The sequence below is a fragment of the Caretta caretta genome, chromosome 4 (genome assembly GCF_965140235.1).
Source record: "Caretta caretta isolate rCarCar2 chromosome 4, rCarCar1.hap1, whole genome shotgun sequence".
NCBI lineage: Eukaryota > Metazoa > Chordata > Testudines > Cheloniidae > Caretta > Caretta caretta.
The window spans coordinates 38,560,883-38,581,530 of NC_134209.1; the positions used below are offsets into that span (position 1 = coordinate 38,560,883).

Sequence of the window (20,648 nt, forward strand, 5' to 3'; positions counted from 1 at the left end):
TAAACTAATAGAAGACTTTTTATGAAAAAAACATTCCACCCTAACACAATGACATTTTATGTGAAACAAATTCTGTCCCCATGCTTGCCATTCATAGTGACATCTATTAAGCTCTCAAGCAGCCATGCATTTGTCAGATTATTAAAATCACACTGCAAGTAGCCTTGTATTCAAAAAGAGAAGTAGCAAACTTACTTCAATACTGAAGTATCCTCTGTCCACATAGTCCCCCAAGAAGAGGTACCGTGTGTTGGCAGGAGAACCTCCTACTTCAAACAGCTTCATCAAATCGAAGAATTGTCCATGGATGTCGCCACAAACTAGGAGAAATTAAAATAGTTTGTTACATCATCAGTTCAATTCATTTTACCAGGTTAAGCACACACAATTTTAAAGTGTTTACCTTCATAATAAAAATGCTGTATTATATTCTATTGTTCACCAGCTATTTTCTGTGTGCCAACTTACGATTTATATCTACACTGACATGATTGGTGAGGGTTGGCTGCCAGTCAGCAGAAATTGATGACAATTCCTGGTAAAAACATCACCATTTTTCACTTTTGCATGCATCTACATATATTGTACAAAAGGTTACCACATGATTAAATAATGCTTTTAGACTGGAGTTTTACAAATGACTTGAGATTATTAAAATATATTAATGCATATTTTATTTTTTAAATGCCCATCCCTTGCTATGGCCACTTTGTGCAAAGCATAAAATATTGATAATTAAAGGACCCATCAAAAATATCCAGAATAAGAAAACACACTAAACAAATTAGTCCCTTCAAACAGTCTCGTTCCCTCCTCCAATCATCACTATGCCTACCTGCCCTGTCCCCAAATCCATGTAAATATCAGCAGACCTTGCGGCATGCATGGAAGGTCAACAAACAAGGTAGTGCAACATAACTGATTGGTTTATTCACACAAAAGTCTCTCACTTCTTACAGAGTCAAAATAGGAAGAAACATGACAGAAAAAAATGTACTACTTCTCTCAGTGCATGCTTCCAAATAATTGGGCACACTTTTGTGCTTAACAAGCAATAAATTCACATAAGCTTTTGCATCAATTTCTGCATAAAGGTCTTACTTTCCTATTAAAATCATGCCTCAAAATTATTTCATGCTGTGAAGAAGCTGTAATCACTTCTCCACACAGACTCAGTACTACAACAACTGTAATGAAGTTCCACCAAATTAACAACCGCACAACAATACAAACATCAATAATATCTCATTGTCTCGTCACAGTATAGTGTCACATATTCTTTACTTTTAGTTACAAGAAACCAGACTCTCTTTTTCAAAGTACAGTATGTAAGCTGGTTTAGGACAGCTCCAGCCAAAGCTCTCACCCCCTCCTGCGCTCGAACACTCTTCCCCAGCCCAGTGAAAGTGAATGAGGGTGAGGGAGAGCGAGCAACAGACAGAGGAGAGATGGAGTGAGTGGGGGCAGGGCCTCAGAAGGGGCGGGGCAGGGCAGGTCCATGGGGAAGCGGTGGGGTAGAGACAGGGCAAGGGTGTTTGGGTTAGTGCAATTACAAAGTTGGCAACCCTAAGTAGAGCAAATAACAAAATATAGCAAAGGTGGTGATCATGCATACCTTACTCTCATGAGTACCAATGTGAAGTTAGAGGTACCATTTATGAGTTAGAACTGCAGGATCAGCTTCTATGCTCTCTTTTATCCTTTGCTGTGCATTGCTGTACACCATGAAGTAAAGACTGCATAACTACAGCCTTATAAAAAAATAAGTTTCTTCCATCAAATAGCGTAACTACAGAAAGACTAGTGCTCAGTTTTGTATTACATTGTGTAATCTTTTCTTTCCAGGTGACATTTTATTTTCATGAATTTTGAGATGGGAATCTTCAAGTGTTACTTAAGACACCTTCATCTGAAAGTGATTTCCTGCAAAGGATAATAACTATCATTCTATAACAATGCAAAAATAAAGTTTAAATTTAAATCCTCACACAACATGATGGAAAAGCTGTCTTTGTGAAGTCATTTTTTTTAGATATGAAGCTGTCATTATCTGCAATGAAGGAAAATTCTGGATCAACTTTATTTATGTCATTGGTTTAGCTTGCAAACTGCTTCAAATGGGCTCTGTTCCTCTGCGTACATATAGTGAGCAGAGAAGAACAGTGAGCCAGAACATCTGCCCTCTTCAATTCAGACTGAGAAACTTTTTAGTATTATAAAGCAGTACAATTCTAACAATTAAAAATGCATGTAAATCTGAAATGTAACATGGTTGAGAGATTCTGAATGTACTTAACTTAGGTTTATCATGACTACAGGAAAAGGCAAAAGCTCCTTCATGTTAACAGGGGTGTGTCTATATATATGTGTTTGCAATGGTGAAGGGGTCATTTCAGAGAAATTCATAAGTAAGACTTGCTTAGAAAGAAATCTTTCTATTTCCATCAATTTGTTATAGGTGGAAATGAAGAAGAGAGTACAACTATAAACAGGATGGAGAAAAAATAAAATTTGCAGAACCCTGTCCATTCAAGTCTATTATTATTATTATTATTATTAAGTAGGTGATGAAAATTCCTGTTAATTTACAAACACAGGATCCAATTCTCATCTTATTCATGATTGGCTTCAGAAAGTGTCTATCCAGAAACTGCTTTCAGAAAAGACGCATGAAAACCAAAAGGAAAAAAAATTAAAGTAACAGTTTACTCCTAAATAACAGGAACAAGCTCTGAATTATAAGCATAAAACTAGCAGGGAATCCTGTCTGCAGAAACTGGAAAGATGTGGCTTAAGAACAGATGACAACAGATGAGTTATGATCAAATATTAAGCCCATGTCCCAAAATTTCAGTAATAAGGTCAACATTTTACATACAGTTAATCAGATCTGTATTTTATATGGACTATCATAACGAGGGCTGAAGAACTTTTCATTTTCATGGTTTTAATATATACTTTTAAAATATCCTGTCACCATCCTATTTGTGTCCTAGTTTTTGGTTGGATGTTAAGGTTTGGAACTGGAGAATGGAATAGGAATTTCAGAGGAACTGTGAAAAAACATAACTGATTTGATAGGTTATTTTTGGGGTGCTGTTCACCTACCCTTCACCCCTCAGTTATACTTTTCAAGTTTTGGAGACTCTTGGACAATAAACATAATTATTTCTGATTTTCATTTGGGGGAAAGAAATGTTTACTTGCTATTTTTACCTCTCCCTTGCTCCCCCTTTTTCTCATAGGCGGTCTCCTTTCCTGGTTGTAGGAATATGGAATAGAGGGTCAGATCTGATGGGGGGATGATAAGGACAATTAGTAGCACCTATTGGCATCTGCCACCTGCTTCCACTGTCAAGAGGGATCCAGAATCTGAAGAGGTCTGGAACCAGTAGGGGCTACTCGTACAGCTCATTCTTTCCCACTCCATTATGAGAGGAGCACATGAAGAGAACTAGATGGGAGGCTCATAGAATGGATTGAGGCTGGGAGACTAAGCCCAAATGACAGCACTAGCAATTCTTTGGGAATGGAGGAACCTCCAACCCCCTCCTCTGCTATAAAAGTGAATTGCCTTAGGCCCTGCTAACTGCCTCTCAGGGCTTGTCTATACTTACAGTGCTGCAATGGTGCAGCTGTGCCGCTGTAGTGCTTAGTGAAGACTCTACCTTCACTGATGGGAGAGCATCTTCTGTCGGCAAAGCAAGGAGCAGTAGCTATGTCAGTGGGAAAGTCCCTCGCGTCGATATATCGCTCTCTACCCTGGGGGTTAGGCTGGTGTAATTACATTGCTCAGGGGTGTGGATTTTTCGAGGTAGTGATACCAACATAAGTGGATAGTGTAGACCAGTGGTTTTCAAACTGCGGGTTGCGACCCAGTACTGGGTTGCGGAATGGAAGGCATTGGGTTGCGGCGGCTGTGGTCAGCACCACTGACCAGGCCATTAAAAGTTCCATTGGTGGTGCTGCTCGGCTAAGGCAGGCTAGTCCCTACCTGTTCTGACACCGTGCTGCGACCTGGAAGCGGCCAGCAGCAGATCCGGCTCCTAGGCGGGAGGGCCACGGGGCACTGTGCGCTGCCCCCGCCCCAAGCAATGGCACTGCACGATCGGGGGAGGGGCGATGCCTGCAGGCGAGAGCCAAGTGGAGCTGGACTTGCTGCTGGCCACTTCCGGAGCGCAGCACGGTCCGCAGTGCCAGGACACGCAGGAAGCCTGCCTAAGCACCCCTGCTGTGCCACTAACTGGGAGCTGCCTGAGGTAACCCCGTGCCCCAACCCCGCACCCCAGCCCCCCCAAACCCAGAGCCCCCTCCAGCACCCCAAGCCCCTCATCCCCAGTCCCACCCCAGAGACTGCACCCCCAGCCCAGAGCCCCCTCCCACACCCTGAACCCCTTATTCCCAGCCCCACCCCGCAGCCCCGCACCCTAACCCTCTGCCCCAGTCCTGAGACCCTCCCACACCCGAAACCACTCATCCCCAGCTACGTTGGGTTATGGACATCAACAATTTTCTTCAACTGGTTCGCCAGAAAAAAAGTTTGAAAACCACTGGTGTAGACCAAGTCTCAGATTCTTATGTCTACAGCAAAAATCTATGAACCTGAGCAGATGCTCGTAAAATAGATTGAAGATTCCATATCCCTGTCCATATCCATATCCCTGGATAGCTTTTAAAAGAAAATACCCCACCCAAATTGAGGGAGGAATATCAAAGCCTAATAAAATAAGGAACAAACTCACTCTGTTTCCTTCTCAGACGTTCCTCAGCTACATTTCTAAAATGTATAGCTGTAGAAGGAAAAAGCTGCCACGTATTCTATTCATATAGAATTTCTGAGGGAAATCAGTGGCCATTAGTTTTGGGCTATGTCAGGCATCGTATTTTGGCAAAGGAGACCAACCCATTTATAATTGGTGGATATGGCAAGGATAGAGAAAAAATGAATAAAACACCACAAAAATATTTTCCATTCAGAAAGCCAGCAAAACCACTAATCAACTACTACCATGTATTACAATTGCCTTCTTATGGGACATGACAGGGTTAGCAAGATAACACTCTGATACTATTAGATCAATAGGCATGATGCAGCGAACATTATTCCGCATCCCCTCCACAGTGCCTGCCTTACAAAGCTCTTTTCTCAGGTACAAATTAACTCCCTTTAAGAGGTGCTTTATTCAAATAAAAGGTTTAAAAGAATGGTAGTTACTATCTTGTAATAATTTCTCATCTGCAGGCATTACTATAGCATTTGAGGTCCTCCAATTTCAGTCAGAAGTGGGTGCCTAACTTTCCTTTGCGTATTTGAAAAATCCCCTTTTACCATTAAAGAGCCACTATCAGGTGTCAGCCACTATTCAGTCACTATTCAAAATGTGATTATAGCTGGAATATAACTTATTTTCTCTCACTCTCTTTCCTTTAAGAAACACAATGTAGTTCTTAGTGAAGCTCTCCCACGTCGAAGTTAGGTGCTTGTGCTGTGAGCGCACATCAAAATGGTACAACTTTGTTTCTGTTTGAGACCTACACACTCCACATAGTTGGGGGTCTGTATAGTAAGGGAGGGGTGTTTTTCCTCACCAGCGCTGGAATGCCATTCTTCAGGCACACAGAGAAGACATAGCACCATATTTCTTATTGTTATTATTTAAAACTCTTTACTTATATCACAGCATCACCCAGCTCTCCAAACAGGGTCAAGGCCTCATTGTTCTAGGCTGAATAATCAACTTACCTTTACAGTTGTGTATGGGGACTAAACATCTGGACAAGGTTCTTGTATTAGGATTCTCTATCTGAGGGTTAGTTTAGTTTATTGTCCGTTACCTTACAGCTAGTTTTCTATCCTTAAACAGCCAGTTACGCCACTGCACAATATGCCTAATAGCAAGAAATGCTGCGATTAGCTTATTGGCTCTAGTGAGCAAACAGTGATCACTCTCTATTATTGTACATGCATGTTCATGAAATTCAAACAGAGAACCTGGAAGTGAGCTGAAAGTGCAATGTTTTGTTAGACATGCACCTCAGCAACTTTCCCTGATAGTTCTGGCCCCATCCCCTGCTGTCTTCATCAAAGCTTCCATTGACTTCCAGTTTTTTATTATATTTGTGGTTTTCAATCAAAGAATGAAGAAAGAGAACTTTCCAAGTGCAGCTTACTACTTTTGTCTATAAAAAAAAGTTAACCTCATTGCAAAAAATAAAATCTCCAAACAGAAACCCTTCATTAGAAGCAATCAACTATATGTTTTTATCTTTCTTTTTGTGTACGTACGTATGTATCAGATTTTTGACACTGTGGCAATGACAATTTAAAACAGTAAAAATTCTACTAGATTAAAACTCATTTCAACATCCTGTGGGACATCAATGATGTTTCTGTAAAATGTTTTTCATACAAACTCACCTTAATTGCCAATCAATTAGTATGTTGCAAAAAGCGGAATTGAATTCAGGAACAAAAAGGACAGTCGTCATATTGTCAAAGTATTGTGTTGGCAACAGAAGAAACACTATCTTAAGATTCCAAGTGCTTCTATATTAGTAGTTACTAACTCGTTAGGAGATCCTATCTGTTGAAACCAGTCAGGGGATCTAAGGAGGATCTACAAATCTGTAAAACATTCTGGCAAAACCTGCCAGGATTCCCTTTCCCTCAAATGTAGTAAGTGCTGAAAAATATTCAATTAATAGTCAAATACTTCAAATATGTGCCTGTGACCCGGAATGTAAAATGGAAAAGGGCTCACTATTCTGTAAACACAGCTGTTACCAGATACAAACTCACTACATCTAACATAATGACAGGTTTCAGAGTAGCAGCCGTTTTAGTCTGTATTCGCAAAAAGAAAAGGAGGACTTGTGGCACCTTAGAGACGAACAAATTTATTTGAGCATAAGATTTCGTGAGCTACAGCTCACTTCATCGGATGCATACAGTGGAAAATACAGTGGGGAGATTTTATATACACAGAGAACATGAAACTATGGGTGTTACCATAGAGACTGTAACAAGAGTGATCAGGAAAGGTGAGCTATTACCAGAAGAAGAGCCGGGGGCGGCGGGGGAGCGTGAGAGGAACCTTTTGTAGTGATAATCAAGGTTGGCCATTTCCAGCAGTTGACAAGAACATCTGAGGAACAGCAGGGGGGAGGGGAATAAACATGGGGAAATAGTTTTACTTCGTGTAATGACACATCCACTCCGAGTCTTTATTCCTAATTTAATGGTGTCCAGTTTGCAAATTAATTTGAATTCAGCAGTCTCTCGGAGTCTGTTTTTGACGTTTTTTTGTTGAAGAATTGCCACTTTTAGGTCTGTAATCGAGTGACCAGAGAGATTGAAGTGTTCTTCAACTGGTTTTTGAATGTTCTAATTCTTGACGTCTGATTTGTGTCCATTTATTCTTTTATGTAGAGACTGTCCAGTTTGGCCAATGTACATGGCAGAGGGGCATTGCTGGCACCTGATGGCATATATCACATTGGTAGATGTGCAGGTGAATGAGCCCCTGATATAGTGTGGCTGACGTGATTAGGTCCTATGATGGTGTCCCCTGAATAGATATGTGGACACAGTTAGCAACGGGGTTTGTTGCAAGGGTAAGTTCCTGGGTTAGTGTGTCTGTTGTGTGGTGTGTGGTTGCCGGGGAGTATTTGCTTCAGGTTGGGGGGCTGTCTGTAAGCAAGGACTGGCCTGTCTACCAAGATCTGTGAGAGTGACGGGTGACCAGTCCACACAAGAGATCCACTTCCTGGACACTACGGTGCTCATAAGCGATGGTCACATAAACACCACCCTATACTGGAAACCTGCTGACCGCTATACTTACCTACATGCCTCCAGCTGTCATCCAGACCACACCACACGATCCATTGTCTACAGCCAAGCTCTATGATACAACCGCATTTGTTCCAACCCCTCAGACAGAGACAAACACCTACAAGATCTCTATCAAGCGTTCCTACAACTACAATACCCACCTGCTGAAGTGAAGAAACAGATTGACAGAGCCAGAAGAGTACCCAGAAGTTACCTACTACAGGACAGGCCCAACAAAGAAAATAACAGAACGCCACTAGCCATCACCTTCAGCCCCAAACTAAAACCTTTCCCATGCATCATCAAGGATCTACAACCTATCCTGAAGGACGACCCGTCACTCTCACAGATCTTGGGAGACAGGCCAGTCCTTGCTTACAGACAGCCCCCCCAACCTGAAGCAAATACTCACCAGCAACCACACACCACACAACAAAAACACTAACCCAGGAACCTATCCTTGCAACAAAGCCCGTTGCCAACTGTGTCCACATATCTATTCAGGGGACACCATCATAGGGCCTAATCACATCAGCCACACTATCAGGGGCTCATTCACCTGCGCATCTACCAATGTGATATATGCCATCACGTGCCAGCAATGCCCCTCTGCCATGTACATTGGCCAAACCGGACAGTCTCTACGTAAAAGAATAAATGGACACAAATCAGACGCCAAGAATTATAACATTCAAAAACCAGTTGGAGAATACTTCAATCTCTCTGGTCACTCGATTACAGACCTAAAAGTGGCAATTCTTCAACAAAAAAAACTTCAGAAACAGACTCCAATGAGAGACTGCTGAATTGGAATTAATTTGCAAACTGGATACAATTAACTTAGGCTTGAACAAAGACTGGGAGTGGATGTGTCATTACACAAAGTAAAACTATTTCCCCATGTTTATTTCCCCCCCTACTGTTCTTGTCAGCTGCTGGAAATGGCTCATCTTGATTATCACTACAAAAGGTTCCCCCCACCCCTGCTCTCCTTCTGGTAATAGCTCACCTTTCCTGATCACTCTTGTTATAGTCTCTATGGTAACACACATTGTTTCATGTTCTCTGTGTATGTAAAATCTCCCCACTGTATTTTCCATGGTATGCTTCCGATGAAGGGAGCTTCACTTTAAGCTCACGAAAGCTTGTGCTCAAATAAATTTGTTAGTCTCCAAGGTGCCACAAGTACTCCTTTTCTTTTCACTACATCTAACACACTGATGTCATAATATTTATCCAAAAAAGTATCATGTAAGGAATTAAATGAAAACTGGTGATTCTCTGGACATTAATAATATTGCGTGGTGCATGGACAGTTAGTGTGTCAAGAGTTATGTATATGTGTTGGAAATATCTGCGTAAAATATGTTAAGTCCAAGCAATTTAAGTAGAGTGGATAAACAGCTTTCTCCTAGACAAAAGGTATGTGGATTTGCCAGTCTGACTGGTTTAAGCTTTGTAAGTCAAAAACAATAAAAATATATTTCCATTTAAGGTAAACAAAGTGAACAAACCAAGAGAAAAGAGCTAATTAACAAGAGGATGGGAAAAGGGATCTGAAACCTGCACCCAAGGAACAAATATCAGGAGAGAAGTCTGGAGTTACTTTGCAAAAGTATCTATTTCAAAGGTTTTTGGAACTATAAAAGGGAAGAAAAGATCATAGAATCATAGAAGATTGGGGTTGGAAGAGACCTCAGGGGGTCATCTAGTCCAACCCCCACCCCAAAGCAGGACCGACACCAACTCAATCATCCCAGCCAGGACTTCCAAACCTCTAAGGATGGAGATTCCACCACCTCCCTAGGTAACCCATTCCAGTGCTTCACCACCCTCCTAGTGAAATAGTGTTTCCTAATATTCAACCTTGACCTCCCCAACTGCAATTTGAGACCATTGCTCCTTGTTCTGTCATCTGCCACCACTGAGAACAGCCGAGCTCCATCCTCTTTGGAACCCCCCTTCAGGTAGTTGAAGGCTGCTATCAAAGGCTTACTCTTCTCTTCTACAGACTAAACAAGCCCAGTTTCCTCAGCCTCTCCTTGTAAGTCATGTGCCCCAGCCCCTGATCATTTTTATTGCCCTCTGCTGGACTCTCCCCAATTTGTCCACATCCTTGTGAGGACCCATCACCTAAGTGACAAAAGGACCAGTGCTCTTTGAGTCTGTAAAAAGTGGATCCTCCCCCAGCCATGTGGATTGAGGATGCTGAGAACTAACTGAAAAATTCTCTGAGGCCAGGATTGTAATCTGTTAAATTTTAGATACGAGAAAGCGTGTTTTATTTTTGTTTTCTTTGTAACCATTTTCTGCTTCTACTATCCTAGTTTACTATCACTTAAATCTCTGTTCTTTATCAATAAACTTAGTTTTGGTTTTACCACAAAATTATCTCAGTACTGTATATTAAAGTAAAGCATGGGTCCTCAGCTAAATAGTTTTTAAAGTAATAATAGTGAACATGAGCTTCTTTTATAAAGAGACATAATGATGCAGAGAGAATGTTATCCACCGTCTGAAAAATTCTTTCTTTCATTGAAAGTTAAGGTTGACTGAATTAGGGAAATAAGTGAATGCCTTAAACTGTATTACAAACAAGGTTAATAGAAAGCAGGCTTCAGCACAGAAATGTGCAATAGCTTTTAAAATCTGTGGAAAATATACCCACTCATTTCATTTTACTTCAGAAAGCAGATCTATTGTTAATAAAGGGGAAAAAAATCTGAATCGTCCTTTAAGCACTGCACCAATTCTCTTAACAAACAAAACTCACACCTATGGCCAGATTTCTAATTTCAGATGTTCTGTTCTTTGGCCCCCATTGCCAGTTACCATTCCACACGAATTTCATATTGCAGGAACAATATAGTATTCGAATTTTATTAAGGACCAGTGCTGAGTGCAAGAACTTTCAAGGACTATCATCATCTGCTGCCACACCAAGCCAAAATTATTAAGAAGCAGAAGGTTTCCAAGCAGTTTCCTTGAAGGATCACAAGCAAATGTGGGGCCACATTTTTTTTTTTGTACGAAACACAAATGACATCCATAGGCAGCCGGTCACCAAAACCACACCTGTGCTTTTCACCCCCAGTGTGTACATTATCTTTTAAAGGCTTCATAAACCTGTGGTTAAATTTAAATATGTTTATCATTTATATACAGGCACATATGTGTAAATACATATTCTGTCTGTGTATGGGAGAAATTTAAAACACTTTCAAAACTCTTTAGTTCAATCAAGAAGAGTATTTCAAGTCTCAGATCATTCAGACTGCTCACGAAGTAACACACGGTCTTAGAAAAATATTAATTTCTTATGCTTAAGATGATGGAGCTTTATTTGATGTGTTAAGTGTATTGCACAACATAGCTCTGTGTTTCTGACAGACATACTCTACTTGGCGATATTCGTACTGGTTAGCTAATATGATCATTATAATAAGCTTTCCTTTGCCCTCTTTCTTGTCACCGAACGCAAAGCTGGTGAGTTTACATTATCAAGATGAGGCAACATCAATGAAGAATTGCAATTAAATTTCTTCACCGATGATAAAGAGGAGCCAATTAGGGCAAACAGGTGTAAGTGATGGAAAGGAAAGCTACCAATGGATTATTTATATTTCAATGCTCATTGACTTTCACTTTCAAGAATTATTATGTTACAACAGTCAAAGGCACCGGAACTTCATGTGAACAGTAATAATTGATAACAAGTGCAACACACACATACACACTCACCCACCCTTTGATAAAGTCAAGTTAAGGTTGCAGGCACCTGCTGCCATCAGTAGTTTGAGCACATATTATTTGTTAAGAACATTAAAGTTCAAAACACAGCAAACAACATGCCCACATCCCTCGTAAACAGCAGGAAACCAGAAAATGCCCAAGACAGACATATTTTTTAAGCAAGGCACTCAAAACTAACAGACGTGCCTGTAGTGATGTCAGCCTATCGTCTTCCCTTTTTCCTGAGGTGTCAAATGTACATTGCAGAACACTGTTTTCTATCATTTGTTTCATACAAACATGTTTTTAGTTCTAAGCATGATATGTGGTCATTCTGCTCTGGGATGGGTTAAAATTTTACTCTCTTGATCAGCCTGAGTGCTTGTAATGGCCACCGGTCTTCTTTATGACTCTATTTTGTGGTAAAACCACCTAGATCTAGCTACATTAAAGGGGAAAAAATGGGGTGAAGGAATAGTAGGAAGTAGAAAGGATGCAGTGAAAAGAAAAATAGTGATGGTTCTGCAGACACCAAATCATCTCATGGTTAAGTGGGAGGCAGAACAGGCCCAAGTCTTGCATCTGCAAACACTTCAGATGTTAAGGCCAAAGCGATAGCCTTCGTGTTAGTTTTTCAAAAGAGATTTCAAAATGGCCCTATACAATTACTTTATTGCTTATGTCAGCGGAATTTTACTGTGTCTCTAAATCAAAAGCATTTGAGTAAAGACTGGCAGAGCAAGCACACTGCTTCATTCCGTGAAAAGCAACAGAAAAAACAGCGTTTTGGGAAGAAGTCTCTTCATAGGACAGGACAGCCTCCAATTGTTGTGAAAGTTATAGGTGGAGGGAAAGACCCACCTCCAACTTCCCAAATTGAATCTTTTAGGACAATGAGAGTTGATATAATGATAACAGTGTGGAGACAAGGGGGCTGTTTTCAGCCTGAGATTAAGGTTAAGCAGCAGTAGAAAGGGGACTTTTGAGTGCTGCTGTTGCAAAATCTCTGGGGGAGAAGATCCTTCTTGAGTATTTGGGGAAGAGGAGAACAGGATGTGAGTAGAAATAACTTGCTCTTCTAAAAGTTCCCCTTCCCTGCTACCCAGTGTCAGAGAAGAGAATTCACTGGCCACCACCCCTTCTTCCAGAAGACGGACAAGGTAAATAAATAATTACATAGTAAGGATGACTGGATCTGGCACTAATACTGAGCAGTACCTTACTCCATCAGCAAACCTTATGATTTCAGTGGGATAAAGTACTTTTGGAGTAAAGTACTACTTCAGCATAAGGGGAGGAGGGGGAGATTTCTCATTCATATCCCTAGATCTCAAAATACTTTGTAATGGTGGAGAATTATTATCCTTTACAGATGCGTAAAACCAAGGCACAGGAAAATTAAATGACTTGTCCAAGATCACATAGTGAGTCAGTGGCAGAACAAGGAATAGCATTCAGATCTCCTGACTCCCAGACCCATTTCCATTCATGAGAACAGCTGCTCCTAGATGAAGGAGGAAGGGCCTGAAGAGAAAGGAATAAAGGTTATATTATTAGCAGAAAACCAAACAAAACTTGTCAGTTTCTAAAAGTTTGGTATAAAATATGTTTGATTTAAGTTTTGTTGGGTTCAAGTCCAAAATTCAACTGAAATTCAGGGACTTTATTTTATTTAATTTATTTATTTTTTGGAGGTGGGAAGAGGAAATGAACTGAGGTAAACTGAAAACAAAGCCAAAAGGTTTGCAAACAAATGCAGATGAATTTTGCACAGCTCTGAATACTATACACCTTTTTAAAAATATCTAAAAAATAATTTGTTATACTACATTTTATTCTGGGATTATCTTCTGAGTCATGGTTTAAATTTTAATATAGTCCAGCACATAAAATATATGATTTTATAATTGCAATTATTCAGAGTGTTACATCTTTTCTGGTAACATGAGACAAAGAGACACCCATTAATATATTGTTGGATAATATTTTTTCAGTCAGCTATTCGCAGTTAAAAAGTAATTTGTAGTGTGTCCTTCCCAATTTAATGAGATAATCTTTTTGTGGAGGATTTAACTGAACTCTTAAGAAAACCAGGTTTCTTCTATAGTTAATGGGTTTCTGTCGGAAGTACAAAGTCCAGCCACTGTAACTTTAAAACAAAAGTCACGAGTATCTCACAGCTAGTAATAATTATATCAGTGTCTTTCAGTAAATTACTGACTTCTACAGGTTCTTTCATGTTTGTCAAAATGCTGTCTTCATTACTTAGAAGGCCATTTTGTAGATTGCGGCTTTGCTTGCTTTACTTTCCTTGCAATTTTAGACCATTATTTCATTCAGACATTTATTTCATGTTACCTCCTGGGCAGCCAGAAGTTCATAGATTCATAGATACTAAGGTCAGAAGGGACCATTATGATCATCTAGTCCGACCTCCTGCACAACGCAGGCCACAGAATCTCACCCACCCACTCCTGTGAAAAAACTCTCACCTATGTCTGAGCTATTGAAGTCCTCAAATCATGGTTTAAAGACTTCAAGGAGCAGAGAATCCTCCAGCAAGTGACCCGTGCCCCATACTATAGAGGAAGGAGAAAAACCTCCAGGGCCTCTTCCAATCTGCCCTGGAGGAAAATTCCTTCCCAACTTAAATATGGCGATCAGCTAAACCCTGAGCATATGGGCAAGACTCACCAGCCAGATACCCAGGAAAGAATTTTCTGTAGTAACTCAGATCCCACCCCATCTAACGTCTCATCACAGGCCACTGGGCCTATTTACCATGAATATTTAAAGATCAATTAATTACCAAAATCATGTTATGCCATCATACCATCTCCTCCATAAACTTATCGAGTTTAATCTTAAAGCCAGATACGTCTTTTGCCTCCACTGCTTCCCTTGGAAGGCTATTCCAAAACTTCACTCCTCTGATGGTTAGAAACCTTCGTCTAATTTCAAGTCGAAACTTCCCAATGACCAGTTTATATCCATTTGTTCTTGTATCCACATTGGTATGGAGCTTAAATAATTCCTCTCCCTCTCCGGTATTTATCCCTCTGATATATTTATAGAGAGCAATCCTATCTCCCCTCAACCTTCTTTTAGTTAGGCTAAAGAAGCCAAGCTCCTTGAGTCTCCTTTCATAAGACAGGTTTTCCATTCCTCGGATCATCCTAGTAGCCCTTCTCTGTACCTGTTCCAGTTTGAATTCATCCTTCTTAAACATGGGAGACCAGAACTGCACACAGTATTCCAGGTGAGGTCTCACCAGTGCCTTGTATAACAGTACTAAAGCCTCCTTATCTCTACTGAAAATACCTCGCCAGATGCATTCCAAGACCGCATTAGCTTTTTTCACGGCCACATCACATTGGCAGCTCATAGTCATCCTATGATCAACCAATACTCCAAGGTCCTTCTCCTCCTCCGTTACTTCTAATTGATGCATCCCCAGCTTGTAACTAAAATTCTTGTTATTAATCCCTAAATGCATAACCTTACACTTCTCACTATTAAATTTCATCCTATTACTATTACTCCACTTTACAAGGCCATCCAAACCTTCCTGTATGATTTCCCGGTCTCTCTCTAAATTGGCAATACCTCCCAGCTTTGTATCATCCGCAAACTTTATTAGCACACTCCCACTTTTTGTGCCGAGGTCAGTAATAAAAAGATTAAATAAGATTGGTCCCAAAACTGATCCCTGAGGAACTCCACTGGTAACCTCCCTCTAGCCTGATAGTTCACCTTTCAGTAGAACCCGCTGTAGTCTCCCTGTTAACCAATTCCTTATCCACCTTTCAATTTTCCTATTGATCCCCAACTTATCCAATTTAACTAATAATTCCCCATGTGGCACGGTATCAAACGCCTTACTGAAATCTAGGTAAATTAGATCCACTGCGTTTCCTTTGTCTAAAAAATCTGTTACTTTCTCAAAGAAAGAGATCAAGTTGGTTTGGCACGATCTACCTTTTGTAAAACCATGTTGTATTGTGTCCCAATTACCATTGACCTCAATGTCCTTAACTACTTTCTCCTTCAAAATTTTTTCCAAGACCTTGCATACCACAGATGTCAAACTAACAGGCCTGTAGCTACCCGGATCACTTTTTTTTCCTTTCTTTAAAATAGGAACTATGTTAGCAATTCTCCAGTCATACGGTACAACCCCGAGTTTACAGATTCATGAAAAACTCTTTCTAATGGGCTTGCAATTTCATGTGCCAATTCCTTTAACATTCTTGGATGAAGCTTATCTGGGCCCCCCGATTTAGTCCCATTAAGCAGCTCTTCTTCTTCTGTAGTTTCCAGAATCATGTGCATGATGAATATTAGCATGTAGAGAAATATTAACATGTAGCATCCAAAAACCTAAGTGCAAAAGCCAGATGGCTGTAAAAAACTTTTTTAATGTGGATAATATTTGACATCACTGTTTCCTCATGTAATAGCATATGCAGACTTGTTATGTGGCTCCTCATTCCTCACTCCTCCTCCCATCCTTTTTTTTTCTTTAAACAATCAGAACTTATTTTAAAACAAAAAGCATCTTTTCTCATTCTGCTCCTTGCTCATCAACACAGTAACTTGCCTGAATGCGGAAAAACAGACTATTTATTTAGCATATAACTATGTATGCATGGAACTGTCCTTAGCCAGCTATAAACTGATTCATTCCAAGTCCTCTTTGGGTATATTCTTCCTCTTCAATTTTCCCTTTAATATTTGTTTCTGCGTAGTACTACCCTTCACACTTTTGGCTCTGTTCATAAGAAATTCACAGCATTTATATGGGTATTATATGCAACTTGATTAGAAGAGCAGCATAGGACTGGTCTTCTCAGCACCTTATGTGAAATGTACTATTTATATAGGTTTTTGATCCAATGTTAACAGCACAAAACTGGGAGCTAAGAACTCCTGAGTTTTAATCATCGCTCTTACACCAATTCCCCTTATGGCCTTAGGCAACTCACTTAACCTTGGGACTGGTCTGGACTAGAAAATTAGATCAACCCAGTTATGTCACTCAGGGGTGTAAAAAATCCACCCCCCTGTAAGATGTAGTTAAGCCAACCTAAGTCTCCACTGTAAACATCAACCCAGCTACCACTCTTGAGAAGGTCCATTACCTACGTTGAGGGGAGAACCCTCCTGTCAGCGTAAGTAGTGTCTACATTGAAGCAATTGTCAAGTGTAGACAAGTCCTTTGTATCATTCAGATGTCCATCTGTAAACTGGAGATAAGACTACTTGCCTATCTCACTTGCCTACTTGTTGTTGGAGTTAGTTAATATTTATCAAAGTCAAATAATCTTAAAGATGTCCAAACTGACTTGAGTAAATTTTCATATTTATTTAGGCTTCTTAGTTTGAAAAGGTCAATCTTAAGATTCTTACCTAAATCCATATTTAAACACCTACGTAATAATGGACTAGTTATTCTAGAATGACCATATCCTAGATAAAGACACCTGTTGAAGTCAAAGCTTTCCTGCTGGAAAAATCTAATTCCCAGTGAGAAATGATTAGCCTCGGAGGAAGGTGATTTTGAAATAAAGCTCTCTATGGTAATTAAGTTATATAAAGGTCCATATCTGAATCTCTAGTTACGGATCAGAGTGTGGGGATAAGACAATCACATTAATTTCCTCTGCTGAGAAAAGATGCTTATGTAGTGTCTTTAGTAGGGGATAAAGTTCAAATGCTGATTGTTTAAGTCTCAGTGTTTCTGGTTATTAACCAAGTGCACAGGCCTCCAGAAGCTAACATGCCTGAGTAAAAGTGGGTAGCTTGTTTTATGGCAAATTTCATTTTTTCCCCATCTTTGTACCAGATGAGTTTGAAACTAGGGACGAACAGAGTCATAAAATTGTTAAATTTATTCTTGAAATAGCTTTTCAAAGGAACAATTTTTATTTTCTCAGCAAAGACATATTTCAAAAATATATGTCTGCTGAAAACAGGTTTGGAATATCAGAACCTTCCGTTCCTCATTGCTGCTGCTGAAAATTACTGTAGCAAGCCAAGGTCAAAAACCAAGTCCAACTGACAAGTGAAATAATCTTGCTTGTGTGTATTTAAAGGCTGGGAACATTCAAAACTGATGCAATTTGAACAGGACTATGGGCCAAATTCTGAAGTGACATAAATGATGGTATACATTAAAAAAAAAAACAGGCTTTTGAAGCCATTGGGAACATTGATGGGGTTCATCCTGAAAAGGGTTCATGAAACTCGGAAAGGGTTAAGTAACCTGATAGGCCACACCTGAGGGTTGATAGGCAAGCTTGATAGGCAAGCACTGACTGAGGGTGGAGCGCAGCTAGACAGGAGCAGATGGGGCTGGTATAAGGCCCGGAAGCTAAGGCAGAAGAAGGCTGCAGTGTGGATGCCTGTAGTCACTCTCTGGGCTTAGAGAGGGAAAAGGAGGAAACACAGGCAGAAAGTAGAAGTCCTAGGATCCTAGCCCTGTGCGAAGGGCTTCCCCAGAGGAGAGGTGGAGAAAGAAGCCTGATAGAGGTGCAATAGGAAGCAGCCCAGGGAAACAACAGCAGGGTTTGGGGATGGAACAGACCTCAGCTAGTTGGGTCCCTGGACTGGAATCCAAGGTAGTGCGCGGCCACGGTTCCCCTACTAGTTACTGGGGAAGTGGCATTGCCTTGAATTGGAGAACTGTTGGGAACGATAGCCAGTCTAGTGAAACTCTGATTCTCTGGAAACGGGAAACCCCATAGTGACCTGGCTATAGGGCCGAGCCATGAAGAGGAAGCACTGCAATTCCTGGAGTGTGAGAGAGAAGGAAGGGAGCATCAGACTGGGTGGAGCTATTCCTCAGACAGCGCCACAATGGGGTGCTGCAGTGGTAAACAGAACCCCAGAACAGGAACATTAAGAATGAATGCAGCTAGGGCAAAACTTTTATGGTTTTATATATATATATATGTGGCAGTTTTTGTGACAGGGCATAAAACAGCATAAAGATCACACAAAAGGAGGGTAGCAAGTCAGTCTTTTAGCAGGGAAGATAATTCACAGTGCAGAAGAGAGAAGATAATAAAAAGAAATGACCATTTACAACTCCTCTGAGTTTGGCCCTATGTTATGTACACTCAGTAGTGGTCTGAAATATCATGCCTTTCAGATTTCTGATGCGAGGTTATGAGATATGCTCTTTAATGATCAGAGACTAAATGTTCCAGCAGAAAGATATTAAGAAACAGTTTAAATATTTTACAGCCAAACAGACTGGAGACTGAACAGGCACAATTTAAAATGTAAACGAAATCGCTACCTGAGTGAATATCCTCTGTCTTACCCTCTATAGCAGTATTATAAAGGCTTCTATAGTTTGGCCAAAGCTCAGCTGAGCAGAGTACCCATGAGGTTGACCAGAAACCATGATATCCACAACCAGAAAAGAAGAGCCCCAAAGATAGTACTGTATAGAGCAATTAATCTCACAGAGATGAGGATTTTAATTAAATCCTCTATATGCACCCAGGATATAGAGTGTAAAAGCAACAACCACACAAGGGGAGAAAAACAAAAAAAGAACCCGATCGAGTTGTCTCTAGTGGTTCGTACAGTAGTATTTTATAGATCTATGAGAGATTTTCAGAGCAGTCCAGAGTATCTTGCTACACATATTACATTAATTTTAATGAAAGATATGTGGCTAATTGCCCTGGATTTCTCTGAAAAACTGCAACTCCAAGATGTAATCCTTTGCACATAAACTTGGCGGACAGAGAGTTCCTTCAGGTAGGTAAAGCAGCATATAAAGAACAGCTTGTGCTAGATTACATGTTAATATAACAGACAATGACACTTGTATCTATTTGCCATGATTTGCTAGTCACAAAGCATTTTTGTGTAAGGGAGACTGGACTCATGAATAACGAGCTGCCATTGCTACATCCAATTCAGCCCACTGTTCATTGACCATATTAAGGACAACTAGACTAATAACTGAATCCTATACCTATATGCTGGCAGTCATGGACCAAGCCAATAAAAACCGTATCCGAACAGCTTTCAAGGCGTAACGTCTACATTTAAAAAAAATTCTCAGACTGTTTGCAGATGCACTGAGTCAATAAACACAGCACTTAGAAGTTTCACTTTTGAATACAGATTAAAATACTAAGCAGACTGCTCTGTACTAGTTACTGAATAAAATTAATGAAGCATTTATCCAGCTTCCCAGAGTACTGTTTTGTGACCACGTGGAATGAGCCACACTCACGGTGTTAAAACCAGTTCAGACAACACACTATAGGTGTGGAAAGACGGCACAACCATTCGAGAGCCAGATATCCAGTTGTTTTTACCTTTCTTTACAAAATTAGCTTTGATCCTACTGAGCCTTGAATTTTTTATGCTAAATCTCAGCCCAGAAGCACATTTGGAAATGAGATAAGAATCTGTTCAGCCATTTTGGAGTTAAGTGAAGATGAAAAGCATTTTACAACCTAAAGAGTTTTTGGATTCATTTTCCACTCTAATGCAAAAAGAGCTTGCTGTAAACATCATCCTGGACACATACATAATCCTGAGCAAGAAATATTCTTTGTCTTGTTTGAAGGCACTTTGTTTTAAAATGTCCACAACTTCATTTTAAAAACATGTGCTAAACAGGTTCATCCCCTGAATTTTAGACACATGGCCCAATATGTGACAAATTTTGCATGTTTTTTGCCAGGAGTTGGGAGAGGAGGCAGAGACAGCAATTTATTTATTCCATCTGAAGAAACAGGACCTTTTACTGAGGCCAAATTCCACACCGTACAGGATATGAGTAAATCGCATTGACTTAAATGTGAGTTATTTGTATACTGTGGCAGGAGAAAGCTGCCCAAGATAGAGCACTGATCAAGCAACAACCATCGTTTTCAGTTTCTGGACAGAAGATTTTAATTTCAACAAAATAAGGATGGTATTAGAAACTCAAATATTAATGAAGAGGCAGTGGTATGAATGCATCCTCAGAGGATACTAGTTGACGGGGCAGTACCTGGATCCTTAACCGAAGATGGAAGTGCCAGCGTGAATAAGGTCTTATCTAGATTTA

The 20,648-nt window shown here is 40.2% G+C and overlaps 1 protein-coding gene across 3 annotated transcripts in view; it reads right to left on the reverse strand.

Moving 5' to 3' along the window:
* PPP3CA (protein phosphatase 3 catalytic subunit alpha) overlaps window positions 1-20,648 on the reverse strand; it is a 324,623-nt gene that overhangs the window by 106,851 nt on the left and 197,124 nt on the right. For all 3 annotated transcript variants that reach the window (XM_048847006.2, XM_048847004.2, XM_048847003.2), the window contains one exon: window positions 196-320. In XM_048847006.2, the coding sequence (XP_048702963.1) occupies window positions 196-320 (125 nt within the window). The remainder of the gene's footprint in view (window positions 1-195; window positions 321-20,648) is intronic.